The 13,186-nt window shown below is 39.0% G+C and overlaps 1 protein-coding gene across 1 annotated transcript; it reads right to left on the bottom strand.

Moving 5' to 3' along the window:
• Positions 1-23: 23 nt before the first annotated feature.
• Positions 24-9,360, bottom strand: LOC103134255 (reticulon-4-interacting protein 1 homolog, mitochondrial). The gene is made up of 9 exons (XM_007546421.2): positions 8,798-9,360; positions 8,560-8,711; positions 5,866-5,934; positions 5,421-5,545; positions 4,598-4,646; positions 4,298-4,434; positions 4,025-4,208; positions 1,707-1,802; positions 24-436 (listed from the first exon to the last, which is right to left on the bottom strand). The coding sequence occupies exons 1-9, from the start codon at positions 9,057-9,059 to the stop codon at positions 260-262; spliced, it is 1,251 nt and encodes a 416-aa protein (XP_007546483.1). The 5' UTR covers positions 9,060-9,360; the 3' UTR covers positions 24-259.
• Positions 9,361-13,186: the final 3,826 nt, after the last annotated feature.

The raw sequence follows: 13,186 nt of genomic DNA, 5'->3' as shown, positions 1-13,186 counted from the left end.
CATGGAATAACTTTTAAATGTCACCATTTTAAATGTACTTTAATTTCAATAAAGCATGAACACAGCATAATTAAAACACCGTTTGTAAATATAAAATGGCGCAGAAAGGTGAGCGCTGTAAGAAAAACATCATTTGGCTTTCTCTCTTCTCTTCCGCTCGTGACCTTTCCCATTTGGAGTTCACACTCTGTTGCTGTGAATTGTAGCACTGTGAAAGGTCAAAGAAGCGCACGAGGGATTCTCTTGGCAATTTTCGTCTTCAATTTTGCTGCAGTGTCGTTTCTTGCGCTTTTTGCTCAAACTCCGCGGCCTCCGTGTACTTGGCGTCTTCAGCCACCTCGACGACAGTCTTCCCCCTGGCGTGGCCCTGCTCCAGCTTCTGGAACGCTTGAGGCACCTGGCTAAACGGAAACTGGGCCTCCACAACCGGCAGGATCTGGAACGAACGAAAAATTCTGAAGCTTAAAGTAGAATCGATTCAGTAGGTGTTGGGTGAAAAATTATGAACCTGTCTAGAGTTGCAGTGGGCTTTTTTTTTTTTTTTTTCTCCATTCAAATGCTTCATGAGGGAATTTCCCTGCCTTCTGATCCTGTAGTTTTTGACTGAAGTTGCTCGGTTCTATTTTGTGGATTCAGGATAAAATGAGCCAGTACTGAACACAGTAGTCTCTCCCCGCTGCAAAGCAGTGACTATAACTACAAACTGCAGTGGTTATAGTCATTTTAAGGCCTGATAACAAGGTCTTAAAATAATATTTCACAGCAGAAAAATAATCTCACAAAAAAAAGTGCATCCATCAATTTGATCACATGTACAGTCATAGATGTAGCCTTTTGGACAGAGACATGCCTTAAAAGTCAAAAGTGATGAGCTGATGTTTTGTTTTGCTTTACAAAATATTAGAAATAAAAGTTTGTTTGTTTTTTTTTAATCTTTTTAACACCGACAGGTTTTGAAAATTAAAATACAATTATACACGTGTGATTTATTTAATTCAGGACTGAAAATAAACATAAGCTCTGCTTTAACAGTGCCAAATGTGAGGGAGAGGTTAAGAATGTGATGAGCCTGGACAATCCTCTGCTAGTCCAGCACAGGCAGCTCAGCTTGTTATTCTGGTCAGCAGCTCTTGTCTTTAACAATGAATGGAGGGCGCAATGGCGTCACTACAGACCAGATAGTGGATGTGTGTGTGAGTGAGTGAGTGAGTGAGTGAGTGGGGGTTTTGTTGTTTGTGTGTGTGTGTGTGTGCTTGCTCCCCAGCTTCCAGCCACTGGTCAGAGTGTAAGGCAAGCTGTAAGCCCCCCAGGACAAAAGGACAGAGGGTCCACACGCCTCGGCGACTGGCTGCTCAGCACTGTTTTAAAATCCATTCACAGTTTCCTGGCGCCCGACTCGCATCCCCCCCCCCGCCGGCGGCGCACGCCGCCTCGCTGCCAGCTAAACCAAGCGAGGCACTACGGGAGTTTGATTCTCGCTCATTTACAGAGCCGCGGGGAAGCGTTGAACACCGGCATGTAGGGAATCCCCGGCATGTTCGTTATTTCTGCTCTCCATGATCTCCATCGCAGCATGAGGTCCACACTGTCGGGCTGCGGCTGCTGTGCAAATCAGGCAATTTCTAACTGTGCTACTCTGTCAGCACCCACAGCTCTGAATGTCAGCTTCGCATGATATGAATATGAAAGCAGCACTGAGGCAGTACCTTCCCTGCGTCCACCAGCCGGCTGACTTCATCCAAGGCGGGACCGTCGGGAGCGTAAAATGCCCACCTGTAGAAAACTCCGCTGCAGGTTATGTTCTAGGAGGCAAAACAGAGCGAAAGCAAAAATGAGAAATAAAACAAATCAGGACAACTGATGAAACGGTTCGTTGGTATTTCTAATAAGAAACGATGCCATGAATAGCCTCTTAATCGATGTCCACATTATTTTAGGACGTCAAATTGTTGCTTCTCTTGTGCGTTTAAGCAGATCTGTATCCAATAAATGTGTTTCGAAGCAAGAAAGTGATCCGATTTTACTTATTTTACTGGGGACCTGAAGTCATTGCCTCCAAAACAAGTTATACAGAAGCTAAACTCGTGTAGAAAGAACGTTTGCACTCTGCTGCATGGCAGATAGTGAGCCTTCTTAATTAAACGTTGTTACATTACACCACAACTTTTAATGTACTTTACAGGATTTTCGGTGATAGACCGAAATAGAAATAATGAGTAACTGTTAAGTGAAGGACATAGTTTAAGAAAAAAGTAAAAATATATTTTACAAAACAACTGAAAAGTGTGGCATGTCCCTTTAAGTCAAAAGAACCACCTTTCTCTGTAGTTACTGCATCAAGTCTCTACTCCGTTTGGTTGTTCTTGGGATAATACCTCAGGGTCAGTCAGATTGGACAGAGAGGGTCTCTGAACAGCAACACAGTCTTGCTATACTGCCACAGATTCTTAATTCCAGTTTGGTCTAGACTTTGACTGGTCCGTTCTAACATCATTCGGTCACGGTCTTGGTAGAGGGTGAACCTCCATCCTTAGTCTCAACTCTTCTTCAGTGTTACCATGTATTTCGTTTCATCCATCTTCCATACAACTCTAACCAGTTTCCCACCACACTGTTCAGGTTTGATGGTCCGTTTTAGTTTTGTCCCATTAAAAGCTTGCAATACTGTTTTACAACCTCTTTTTTAATGTCTTCACAACATTATCTCTGACCTGTTTACAGTGGTTATTAGCATCCATGATGCATTTTTTTTTTTTACAAACCTCCACAGAACAGCTGGATTTATACAGAGAAGAATTACACTTTTAAATTGGATTTTATTGAGGTCTATCAAAGTAAAGAGGGCTAATTTCACATTGGAGAGCACACATTTCAGATTTTTATTTGTAAAAAACGTCTTGATTACTTAAATGTTTTTATCTATAAAGCTCATTGATGTAACATAGAAACAGTTCAAGGTGCAAGTAGATTTTTTATTTTTTTTTCAAAGCTTTATATGACATTCAAGGGATGTTTTTAACACTTCTCTAACATCTGCAGCAGTGGTCCCTGACTGATTCTTGACATCTTGAGTTTATAACAAGCTGATGAGGTAAATAAATTATTTAAGTCAGAGTAGCAGGAGCAGCAGTCCATCTAAAAGTTGCAGGACACCGATCACCTAAAGACTGGAATAAGGTCCGGTCGATCTAGGAAACATACATGGTTCCTGCTATCTGCACATTGACCACTAGAGGGCTCAGTTGTGCTATGAACTCCTTGATGTGATGAGATGAAAGCTAGATGGTGGTGGTGAGGCTGCTGCAGCTGAGCCCCACCTAACTGACCAGCTGGCTGCTCTTATGGACAAAAGGCCTCGAAGGCTTGGCAAGACATGCTGTAATGCTGGTATTTGCTGGTGGGGAGAGTCAGTCAGTCGGCTGTAATCTGAACAAATACCAAATACTGCTGCGTCAGCGGCAAAAACGCGCACACGCACACACCAATCAAGTCGAATCTCCTCGCATGCACAGACTCACTAGCAGCCAGCCAGCCCCACCGTGGCCAGCTGGGCCGTCATCGCTGCCTTCACTGGACCAGGCCAACTTGACTCAGTCCCCACAGCTGCTCCACCCTGTCCTGTGTGATTCATGCATTGCAGTCATGAAAAGCTCAAACTTCACTCCTTCACCAAATTAGAAGATCAAAGTCTGAAATCCTTACTCCAGGTCCGATTTCCTGCTACAGTCTGAAAGGCAGCCAATGAAGCCTGGTCATGTGACGACACGATTTCTCCCTCCCTGTCGTACCAGAACTTCAACTAATCTGATCAACTGAATGGAAGTAAAATGCAGAGGGAACTTCAGGTGTCTGAACAGGTGTGCACTCCCAGCTAAACTTTCTTGCAGCACCGTTGAGCATGAAACATGACGCCTTTTTGTTCAGGAATCCCCACCCAAACTGATGGACTCATGACAAATACAGACTCATGTGCATCTGGAGGTGATAACTTGTGCACAGAATCATTCAAGCGATTCATGTTTACCTGAAAGGCTTTGTTGTGCAGGGTCAGCCCAGCGTGAAGTGATCCATCCAACACCCCCATGGAGTCGGTGTTGAGGAGTAAAGGCGACACCAGCGTTACATACTTTGCCCCTGACCAGGGCTTCAACAGGCGCGTGGCCCATTCCTCCGTATCTCCTCCCACATTGTCCAAAATAACGTCAAACCTAAAGGTACAGCCACAAGCTGCTCAATATAACCAAATCTTATTGAAAGATAGGTTAAAATATGTTTTTGTCAAAGCATATCTCTTCACCTCTCCATCATTTCCAGTTGTTCAGCCACATCTCCTGCAGTGTAGTCAACCACCTCATCGGCTCCAAGGCCCCTGACGAGGCCTTCGGCGTTCTGAGAGCAGGTAACGGTCACATGGGCACCCCAAGCTTTTAATAACTGGAAAGAAAATTATATATATATATATATATATATATACATACAAAAAAAAAAAACACATGTAAACTGGCAGCAAGAAGTTTGTCTCTTGTTTATGAGAAAAACATTTGGTTAATGAGTCAAATGTTCCAGAAACAACAGAAAATGAATTCGAGTACCGTACTTGAATTGAGAATGTTCCGACACCTCCGGATGCTCCAGTGATCAAAACTCTGAGGAGGAACAAAGAAAAAAAACAAAAAAAAACAGGTTATTTATCGTGTTACTCATTTAAGCAATGCTGTCAACAGAAACCGCATCATCCTGGGGTACAAAGGAAATTGTAGGATTGGAAGATATGACCTAATCCCTTGAAATTGTTTCGCAAAAATCGCTGCTGTTTTTCACACATATTCCAAGTTAAAACCACAAATTTGAAAGTTTTTTTTTTTGTTTGTTTGTTTGTTTGTTTTTTAGATTTCACATGACCAAAGCACATCCAGGGCAACCAACAGCTCTAAGACCCAACTTATGTTTAATTTAATCTCAGTAAAAAGTTGTGGAGAAATCTTCCACTGCGCACCATCCTGAGCACACCATCCCCACAGTGAAACAAAGTAGTGGCAGCATCTTCCTGTGGGAATAGTTTTCTTCAGAAAAGCTTGTTTGAAGAGGAATAAAGATAATAATAATAATTACCCAATTCTGGTTAAATAATTTTAATTATCTTATCTACTTTACTGGAGGAAACCCTGTCTGAAGACGTTTAAGATGTTAATACTTTTATAAGGTTTGGTTGGGTTATAAAATAAATCTTCTGTTTATTACCTTGATGAAGAAAAGAGGAGGAAGAGCTACAGTTATTTTAACACACAAACTTACAGAAATGACTCCTTCCTCATCAGGCATAACTTACATTTTCTTTAAATAAAAATAATAATAATAATTAAAAAAAAATACAGCTTCTGAAAGGTGAAAGGTTTATCCAATGTTATGCAGCTTCTTGCCTTTTATTCAAGGAACTTTCCCTGCAAAGGCCACCTGCATTCACAAGCGCAGAGAAGGCCGTGTTGGCTACATAGGGGATGGAGGCAGCCTCGATGTGGCTCAGTGATTTTGGCTTGCAGGAAACCTACAACAAAGCAAACAAAAACAGTGTCGTAAATAAGCCTAAAAGAGCTGCGACAAAAGCAAGGCGCTGCAGAATGAGAGAAATACAACACAGAAAGAAAACAGGCCAAATTATGCGTCTGCAATTAGACTGCCACAGCAGCTACTGCCACCAAACAAACCTAATCCTAATTGCTTACACAGCAGGGCTGCGTAACACACAATCACTCAAAGTAATATTTTCTGCAGTGCATTTTTAGATTTTCAATGAAAAGCAGACAATTACTTCTAATTAACCTTAAGCGCATGCACCAATGTTATACAACAGCCTCTATGTCTCACCTCGTACTCTGTCAGAGTCACATATTCTGCCAGGCTGCCTTGTTTCCACGGTGGAATAGCAGCCCACACCTAGAGGACCAACATGACATTTAACAAGGTGAACACAGCTGAAATTACCCGCCCACTCATGGTGTCTTAGTCTGCCTAATCAGCCATCCAGGAGAAGACGGTTCCTGCCGTTTATCATAATTAACTTGCTTTAAAGGATATTTTTAAACGGGCGGCTCACTGCTGCGAACAGTATGTCGCTGGAAATCTCCGTGTGTCCTTCTGTTCCTTAATCGTGCTCACATGCAGACGAATTCGCAAAATTGCATTTCAGCCTACAGGAAGACACTAATGTGGACATGTGGGAGACAACATAGTAGGCGTCCGTAATTATTATGAGTCACCTTAATGTACGAACCGACCAAAGAGAATCTTTTAGTTCCAAGAAAGGACCATGAATAATAAGAGGGTAACCTGCTTTACCCTCTGATTATAATACATAATCAGAGGGTTTGATTATGTATTATAATTCTTGCCGTTTAATGGGGGTGAGATAAAATGGCTCTCGTCGGTTTTGGCTGTGTCAACATGGTTCCAAATGTTTGTGAATTACTGGTAAAATAAAGAAAAAATTACAAATGACTGATGTATATTTTTGTTTGTGTCAGTTTTTTTTTATGCTGATCAGCTCACAGTCTGCCCACATGGACGACCCTATGGGCTTCTGGAGAAAAGCTTTAAGGTCAGATTATTTAAAGATAAAATTTTCTGGCCACATTGGCAGGCGGAATGTATGACTTTTAGAATTTAAAAACACTGTATGAACTGTAAGGCAGGATGCTGGTGAGGCTAGTGGTGAAAACTGGGTTACTGTACAAAGATAAAGGAATATCAAAAAAAGGGCAATCCCTTAATTGCCCAACTGAATCTCAAATCGAGAAAGACACTGATGGATTTCAAACATAATTATCTATTATCTATGCTTTATCTATTTCAAAATAAGTTTTGGAATAGATAAAGCAGGTTAGCATTAAGCTTTTGGAAACTGCTGATCTCAACCACACTGAAAATCTGTGGACTATTCCTCAAATTAAGAATTACTCCAACAGCTTGATTGTTACAAAAACTGTAGGTTGAGGTGCTCATTAGTGTCACCGTCTAAAGAAAAGCGTACTGATCTGTGGTGGGCTTTGTTCCTGAATGTAACTGAAGAATATTCAGGGTTTCTCAAAATCATTGTATTAACATTCCAAACTTTTTTTTATTATTTAAATCTCCAGAATTTTCTTTTGAGCTTAGTCTCATTATAAATGTATGACTGAGACTTCTACTACTTTATTAAGACCTTCAAAAACAGAAGGTAGAAAAGAAAATGGAGTAGGAAGACTAGATCAAGGTTTGCACCTGTGGCTCTTAATAATTTTGGCTAAAAGTTATAAAAAATAAATAACTAAAATCAAGTACCGGTAATGTCTTGAAGAGAGATATAATAACAAATGTAGGTTTTAGCAGTTGTCCTTTTTTTTTTTTTTTTTTTTTTTTTTTTAATGGAATAATTCCACCGAATTTCCACAACAGAATAAAGGTACTAGTTTGTTTTTTTTAGATCCATCGTTCTTGTCAGTAAGCTGGAAACTGAGACTTTCATTTTTTATACATAATTTCCCCACAGATATTAACATCCCATAAAATAAAAATGTATCCATCTTCTTTGTTCAAAAGTTTTATGTTGTTCTTTATTTTAAAGCCTAAAAATCAAAATAAAATAGGGGTTCCATCATAGCTTTTTAATAGAAATTTTAAATTGTCCTTTTTCAAAATGTTATGTAACATTGCATGGCTAATTCCAGGTTCAAAACTTGTATGGATTAAAAATAGATTAAAAAGAAGGAGATTTTTTCTTTTGTCAGATCTCATTTCAGAATTCAATCTTCTTTGGTAAAAGTCAAACAAAAATCATGCAAATCTTTTAAATCAGGGAATTTTTTTTGCTGTCCTTTTTTGACATTTACTTCCTTTAAACCCATAGTTTGGAGATAAATAACAAAATATTACAAGTTTCACTGCACAAATGCATGAACCGGGAGAAGAGTACAAATAAATTCTACATTTTAGTATTTAAAATAAACATGTACAGAGTAACAACAAAACAACAAATTGATGCTGCTAAGAGATAACAGTAAAGGTATACTGAATAAATTGTAAAAAATAAAAAAAACTTCTGACAACTACTGGTGGTATCATGATCTGAAGTTGCTTTTTCTCCCAGATGTAACCGTTTCTTGCAAAAATGAATAAAACTATGAATACTTTCAAACAGCAGTGAATTTTCAGACTAAATTTTTTATGTCTGCTAAGAGAGCAGAGGGATTTAAATTTCTAACATCACAGGTACAACCAGTCATAGAATCAGTATGTCAGGACAAAAAAAAAAAATAAATTAAGTTTGAGCAGAGCATAACCAAATGCAGAACAACATCTGACAAAAAATCTGTGGAGTCACAAATGAAGAGGGCTGTGGATAAGAAAGTTCCCAACAGTTTGAGAAACTTGGAGAACTTCTGTAAGGTAGCATGGGGAAATGTTGAGAAATGAAGGGGTGGGTGGTACAGTATGTTAAAGAAGATTGAATTCTATTTTTGTATCAAAGGGTGCTTTGTGTATATTCTTCATTTTTCTAAGACAGATTTGTATTGAAGTGCTTACCTCATCTCCTGGAGCAAAGTGGGTGACCCCAGACCCACAGTCCACTACTACACCTGACAGATCACGGCCAAGAATGAGTGGAAACTCACTGAAGCTGTTAACCACAGACAAAGGATCCCTCCTTAAGTTAAGCAATGTAGCCCCGTAGCCCCCTAGAGAGGAAAAAAAAATTGCAAAGCATATTCATTTAAATAATGATGTCTTGTATTGTTGCTGATAATGTCAGAATAGCACTTACCCCTCATATTCAGGTCCAGGGGGTTGAGACTGGCCGCGCTGACGTTTATCATCACATCATGTGCAAAATTAACAGTCGGGATAGGGATTTCTTCTGTGTGCCTCAAAACTCCACTAGAGCCATACTGATCAATGACCCAGGCTGACATGCTCTGCAGCCTTGAAGGTGAACTGCAGACATTTCTGCAGCCAGTCCGGGCTAATGTTTTGCTCCAGCCTGCAGCCCTCCCATTGAACAAACACAGAAGCCTGACGGATGCCATAACTCTGATACACCGCTTTTAAACCCACGACCAGCTAAGGTCAGCTTTAAAAATATGTCATTTGGTACCAAGCTAGCTAATTACTGGACGAAGCTACAAGGCTAATGTCAGCATGTTCAACTGGCTGCCGCAAAACATGCTTAAGGTTGATAACAGACTAAATACATCGGCGAAATTCCACCTGTGTGGTACTGCTGTTCTACATTTTAATAAATATGAACTACTGAGCACAAACCTGCAGAAAAAACGCCTCTATCTATAGCACAAGTTATCAAACAAGCTAACCTCTGAACTCAAGGAGGTAGCCAATCAGATATTAGTAAACATAGACTCTGACCAATAGTGTGGAAGAATTGGTTGTGACGTACTATGTTTTGATTCGTGTTTCCGTCACATTTTTATTATGGAATTATTTCACGTCTCATTGTTTCTGTTCGCATGTTAGTTTAAGTTGTGTAGCTCAGAAATAAGTACATGTCGAAGATGAATGAATGCATAAATAACTAAATAAATCTGTGAAACGAAATGGACATAAACTCAGAAAATAAGGACAAGTTAGGGCTTATTGAAATATACATTTTTAAATGTATATTTTAAAAAGTATGTTTAAATAATTTTATGTTTACTAATGATGATCAACCTAAATGAAAACAAATACCAGTTAGAAGAAAGTGGTTTCAGTTGGCATTTCTCAACAAAACACAAATAACAAAAACGCAAAAACACAAATTAAAAATTAAAATTTATCAGCAAAAAAGTGAACAATGTCAAGGTTTTAGAAAATGCAACCTGGTGAAATATCCACCTGGAATGAGGCTTGCTGAAATATCCACCTTGTTGATGGTTACTAAAACAGAATAGTTTTACAGCAACTTTCTAAGATCCATCAATTCAAGCTTTCTACGAATAGCTACAGTTAGTCCAAAGTTAATATCATCCTTTGAGAATCATTGGAAAAATGTAAAGATTACAACAAGAACAAGGATGCTGTCCATCATAAAGAGCTTATTGTAATAAAAATCATCAGTAAAAAAAAAAAAAGCAGTTATAGCGATTTCTGTAACAGAAACAAAACTTCTTGGCTCATTGAAAGCAACTTTAGATTTAATTCTGCCATTTTGATTCACACGAGAGATTAGTGTATGTAAACTTCTGGCTGTCATTGGTTCAGTCAAAAATCAGAACCATAAAAACTGTCTCCACAACAGTTTCCAAAACAATTAAATCTATTCAGCTCCATTTTTTCCCCCCTAATATCATAAAAGGGAAAACACATGAAATATTCATAAGCCAGCATGCTTGAGAGATTTTGCAAACAATAAATTCACTGCTGAGTGCCCCATCAAATGTGTGGATACGAGCCAGAAAGCTAAAACTAATGGAGGGCCCAGTGAAAGAAAAACTGAAAACCTAATATTTGCGTTTCAGTTAGTCACAAGGGGCTACAAGCAGGTTGGTTTACATGATGTCTATAAGAACATGGCACTTACTGCACGTCTTTAACTGCTTAACGGGAAATAGTCATATTCATTCCATGCAGTGTCAATATCTTTAACTATCTTTCACTATGTAAATATTGCAATTAAAAGACTAAGTGAATTTAAAGCAACTGATAGTGTAAGTAATCCTTAATTCTATCTTTGCAAGACTTGTGTAGTCTCAAAAATAAAAAAAATAAAAAAAAAAAGAAAAGGAAAAAAATGTGCAGAAAAATTGAATTATGTCTTTCTCAGCAATTCATAAGTGACTGGTAAAGTAAAATTTGTGGCAGCTTAAATAAATAGATATATTAAATAACGCTTGTCTGATAAGTGATGAGGCCTAATGATGTTCTCTTGTTCCAGAAACTGAGGACAGAGAGGCCTCGGGCTGCGTGTTCGTGATTCAGCTCAGAACCAAGTAACAAACAGCTATGTCATTATCACCAGAACTCCCAGAGGAAAGCCGACACCGTGGAAATTGGGTGCTTTGTCTGTGCTGGCTCATTATGGTGTTTCTGCCTAATGGTTTATGCCACCGGTTGCCACATTAAAAAAAGAAAAACAAAAAACTTCAATTTCATCCTGCTGAGAGCAGAATGCATCATCCTACAAACATTACCCTGACGAAACTAAAAACTTTCAAATACTTTGCCGTTTATTCAGGAAATGATAGACTTTACGGGTAGCTCTATTTCTTTTTACAAAAATACACAGGCAGTGTAGATTTTCTAGGTCTGTCGTCTGTCTCGAGACCTGTGGCCCATCTCATGCGGCTGCTCTAAAAATAATAGCTTTGGTCTAATTTCATTTGGTGGTCATGACAGAAGGGCAGACAGTTTTTGACTAAAAATGAACACCTCCTGGGCTCCTAGGTTTTCCTTCTTAATGAATATAAACAGTGTCTAGCAAAACTACTCACATCCATTAAACCTTCTCGGATTCTCTAGTTACATCCACAAGGTTCAGCATATTTTATTTTAAAATATATGATCAGACTAACATAAAGAAGCTGGAGGGTGTCCCAACAACAATTGTCAAGTCTTGCCATTCTTGTCAGTAGGTTGTAAAACGCTTTTTTCTTCACATCATTTTTGCACAAATATTGACATCCAAAAGAAGAAAATGTATCCTGTTTTTTTTGTTTGTTTGTTTGTTTTGCAAAATGTAGTTATTCTTTATTTTAATGCCTAGAAATATAAATAAAAGTGTGGTTCTTTTCTATTGTAGATATTTATATTTAAAAATATATATATATATTCAAACAGTCATGTAATATTTGCAGCTCTAAATTGATTTTATTTTGCTTGCCTGAGGGCAAAAATGGCTCTTTGGACTGTAAAGGTTGCAGACCCCTGACCGGTCAGGTCAGTCCTCGGTAGGCGTACCGTAATAGATTATTTCCGGGTTCAAGACACCTCGAAAGAACAAGTGTTTAGCCTGATCCTGCAGAATTTGATGACATGCTGTGTAGCCAATTCAGCCATTTGAACTATGAGGGTTATAAAGCAGGGTTATGTCTAAAATGAGGGAAAATGACCCGTAAACACTGGAATTGGACAACCCAGATCCAAACCACTTTCCTTCCCTGTTCCTGTTAAAACCCATGGAGCTGGTGTGCCCTGGGTGATGTGCAGTGTTTGTTTTCTAAACTCATGGTACTTTGTATCTAGGCCAAAAATTCCCCTAGCTGATTTCTGGCAAACTACAGGACTTCTAATTGCTTTCTTCAACAATGGCTTTCTTCTTTCTACCCTTTCATGAAGGCCAGATTTGCAGAGTGCACAGCTACAGTAATAGTTTCCCTGTCGATAGCTTCGCCTACCTATGCTGTGGATCTGTGCAGCTCCTCCCCCACCTGCATGTCACACTTTTCTAGAGGACAGGTGTCCAGCTGAACACTGAGACCCAGTTCCAGTTAGATGAAAGACACGAAAGGCCACTGATAGTGAATAACGATCACACAAGCGCCGCTTATTATGTGACAGGTCAGTTCCCTGCTGAACAAAAAAAAGAGAAAGAAAACAGGCCTTGGTGTTCTCATTTTTTACTCTTAAGGGAAGGTGCTCAATAAGAATGTGCTAGTTGAGTTTTAGGAAACTGGGAGCAATGAAAGAAAGAAAGTACCCATCAATGTGTGGTGCGTGGACAGGTCACTTTTTTTCTGAAATGACCAAAATAGGTTATTTTGCCTGTCTTGTCTCCTTACTTTTTGTGTTTACTTTATGATTGTCGATTAAAGTATAAGCATTGATAGAATCTCTGGCAGGAGTGAAACATAAAGTGTTTTTGGAATTAATTGTTCATATCACATTTCCATATTTTGTCACATTAGCACCACAAACTTTGTTTTGGCTTTCTTATTTTATGTGCACAAAGTAGTACAGCATCATCGTTCCCACTGCAAAACATGGTGGTTTGCAGCACCACTTTGCTTTTCTTTAGCATGGACTGGAAAGCTGTGAAGTTGATGGGGCAGATGGATTAAGCTAAATGCACTAGAATTCTGGAAGAAAACCTATAAGTTGTTTAGGTGTTGATTCACTGCCCAACAGAAAAACCATGCTATGCATCCAGATCTACAATGGGATTATTTATGTCAAGGCTTCTTATATATACCAGAATAACCAAAGCAATGTGTGTTACCTT

This window comes from Poecilia formosa, unplaced genomic scaffold, assembly GCF_000485575.1.
Source record: "Poecilia formosa unplaced genomic scaffold, Poecilia_formosa-5.1.2 Scaffold1, whole genome shotgun sequence".
Lineage (NCBI taxonomy): Eukaryota > Metazoa > Chordata > Actinopteri > Cyprinodontiformes > Poeciliidae > Poecilia > Poecilia formosa.
Note: the sequence above shows the minus strand (reverse complement) of the source record. Positions and strands in the feature narration are given on the sequence as shown.

What these genes read in the sequence shown, in the direction of transcription:
- LOC103134255 (XM_007546421.2), bottom strand. Translation starts at nt 9,059, where the DNA reads ATGGCATCCGTCAGGCTTCTGTGTTTGTTCAATGGGAGGGCTGCAGGC. An exon ending in ACTTTGCTCCAGGAGATGAG is followed by an intron (nt 5,935 to 8,559) that starts GTAAGCACTTCA and finishes TTGGTCCTCTAG; the next exon opens with GTGTGGGCTGCTATTCCACC. An exon ending in TGACTCTGACAGAGTACGAG is followed by an intron (nt 5,546 to 5,865) that starts GTGAGACATAGA and finishes GCTTTGTTGTAG; the next exon opens with GTTTCCTGCAAGCCAAAATC.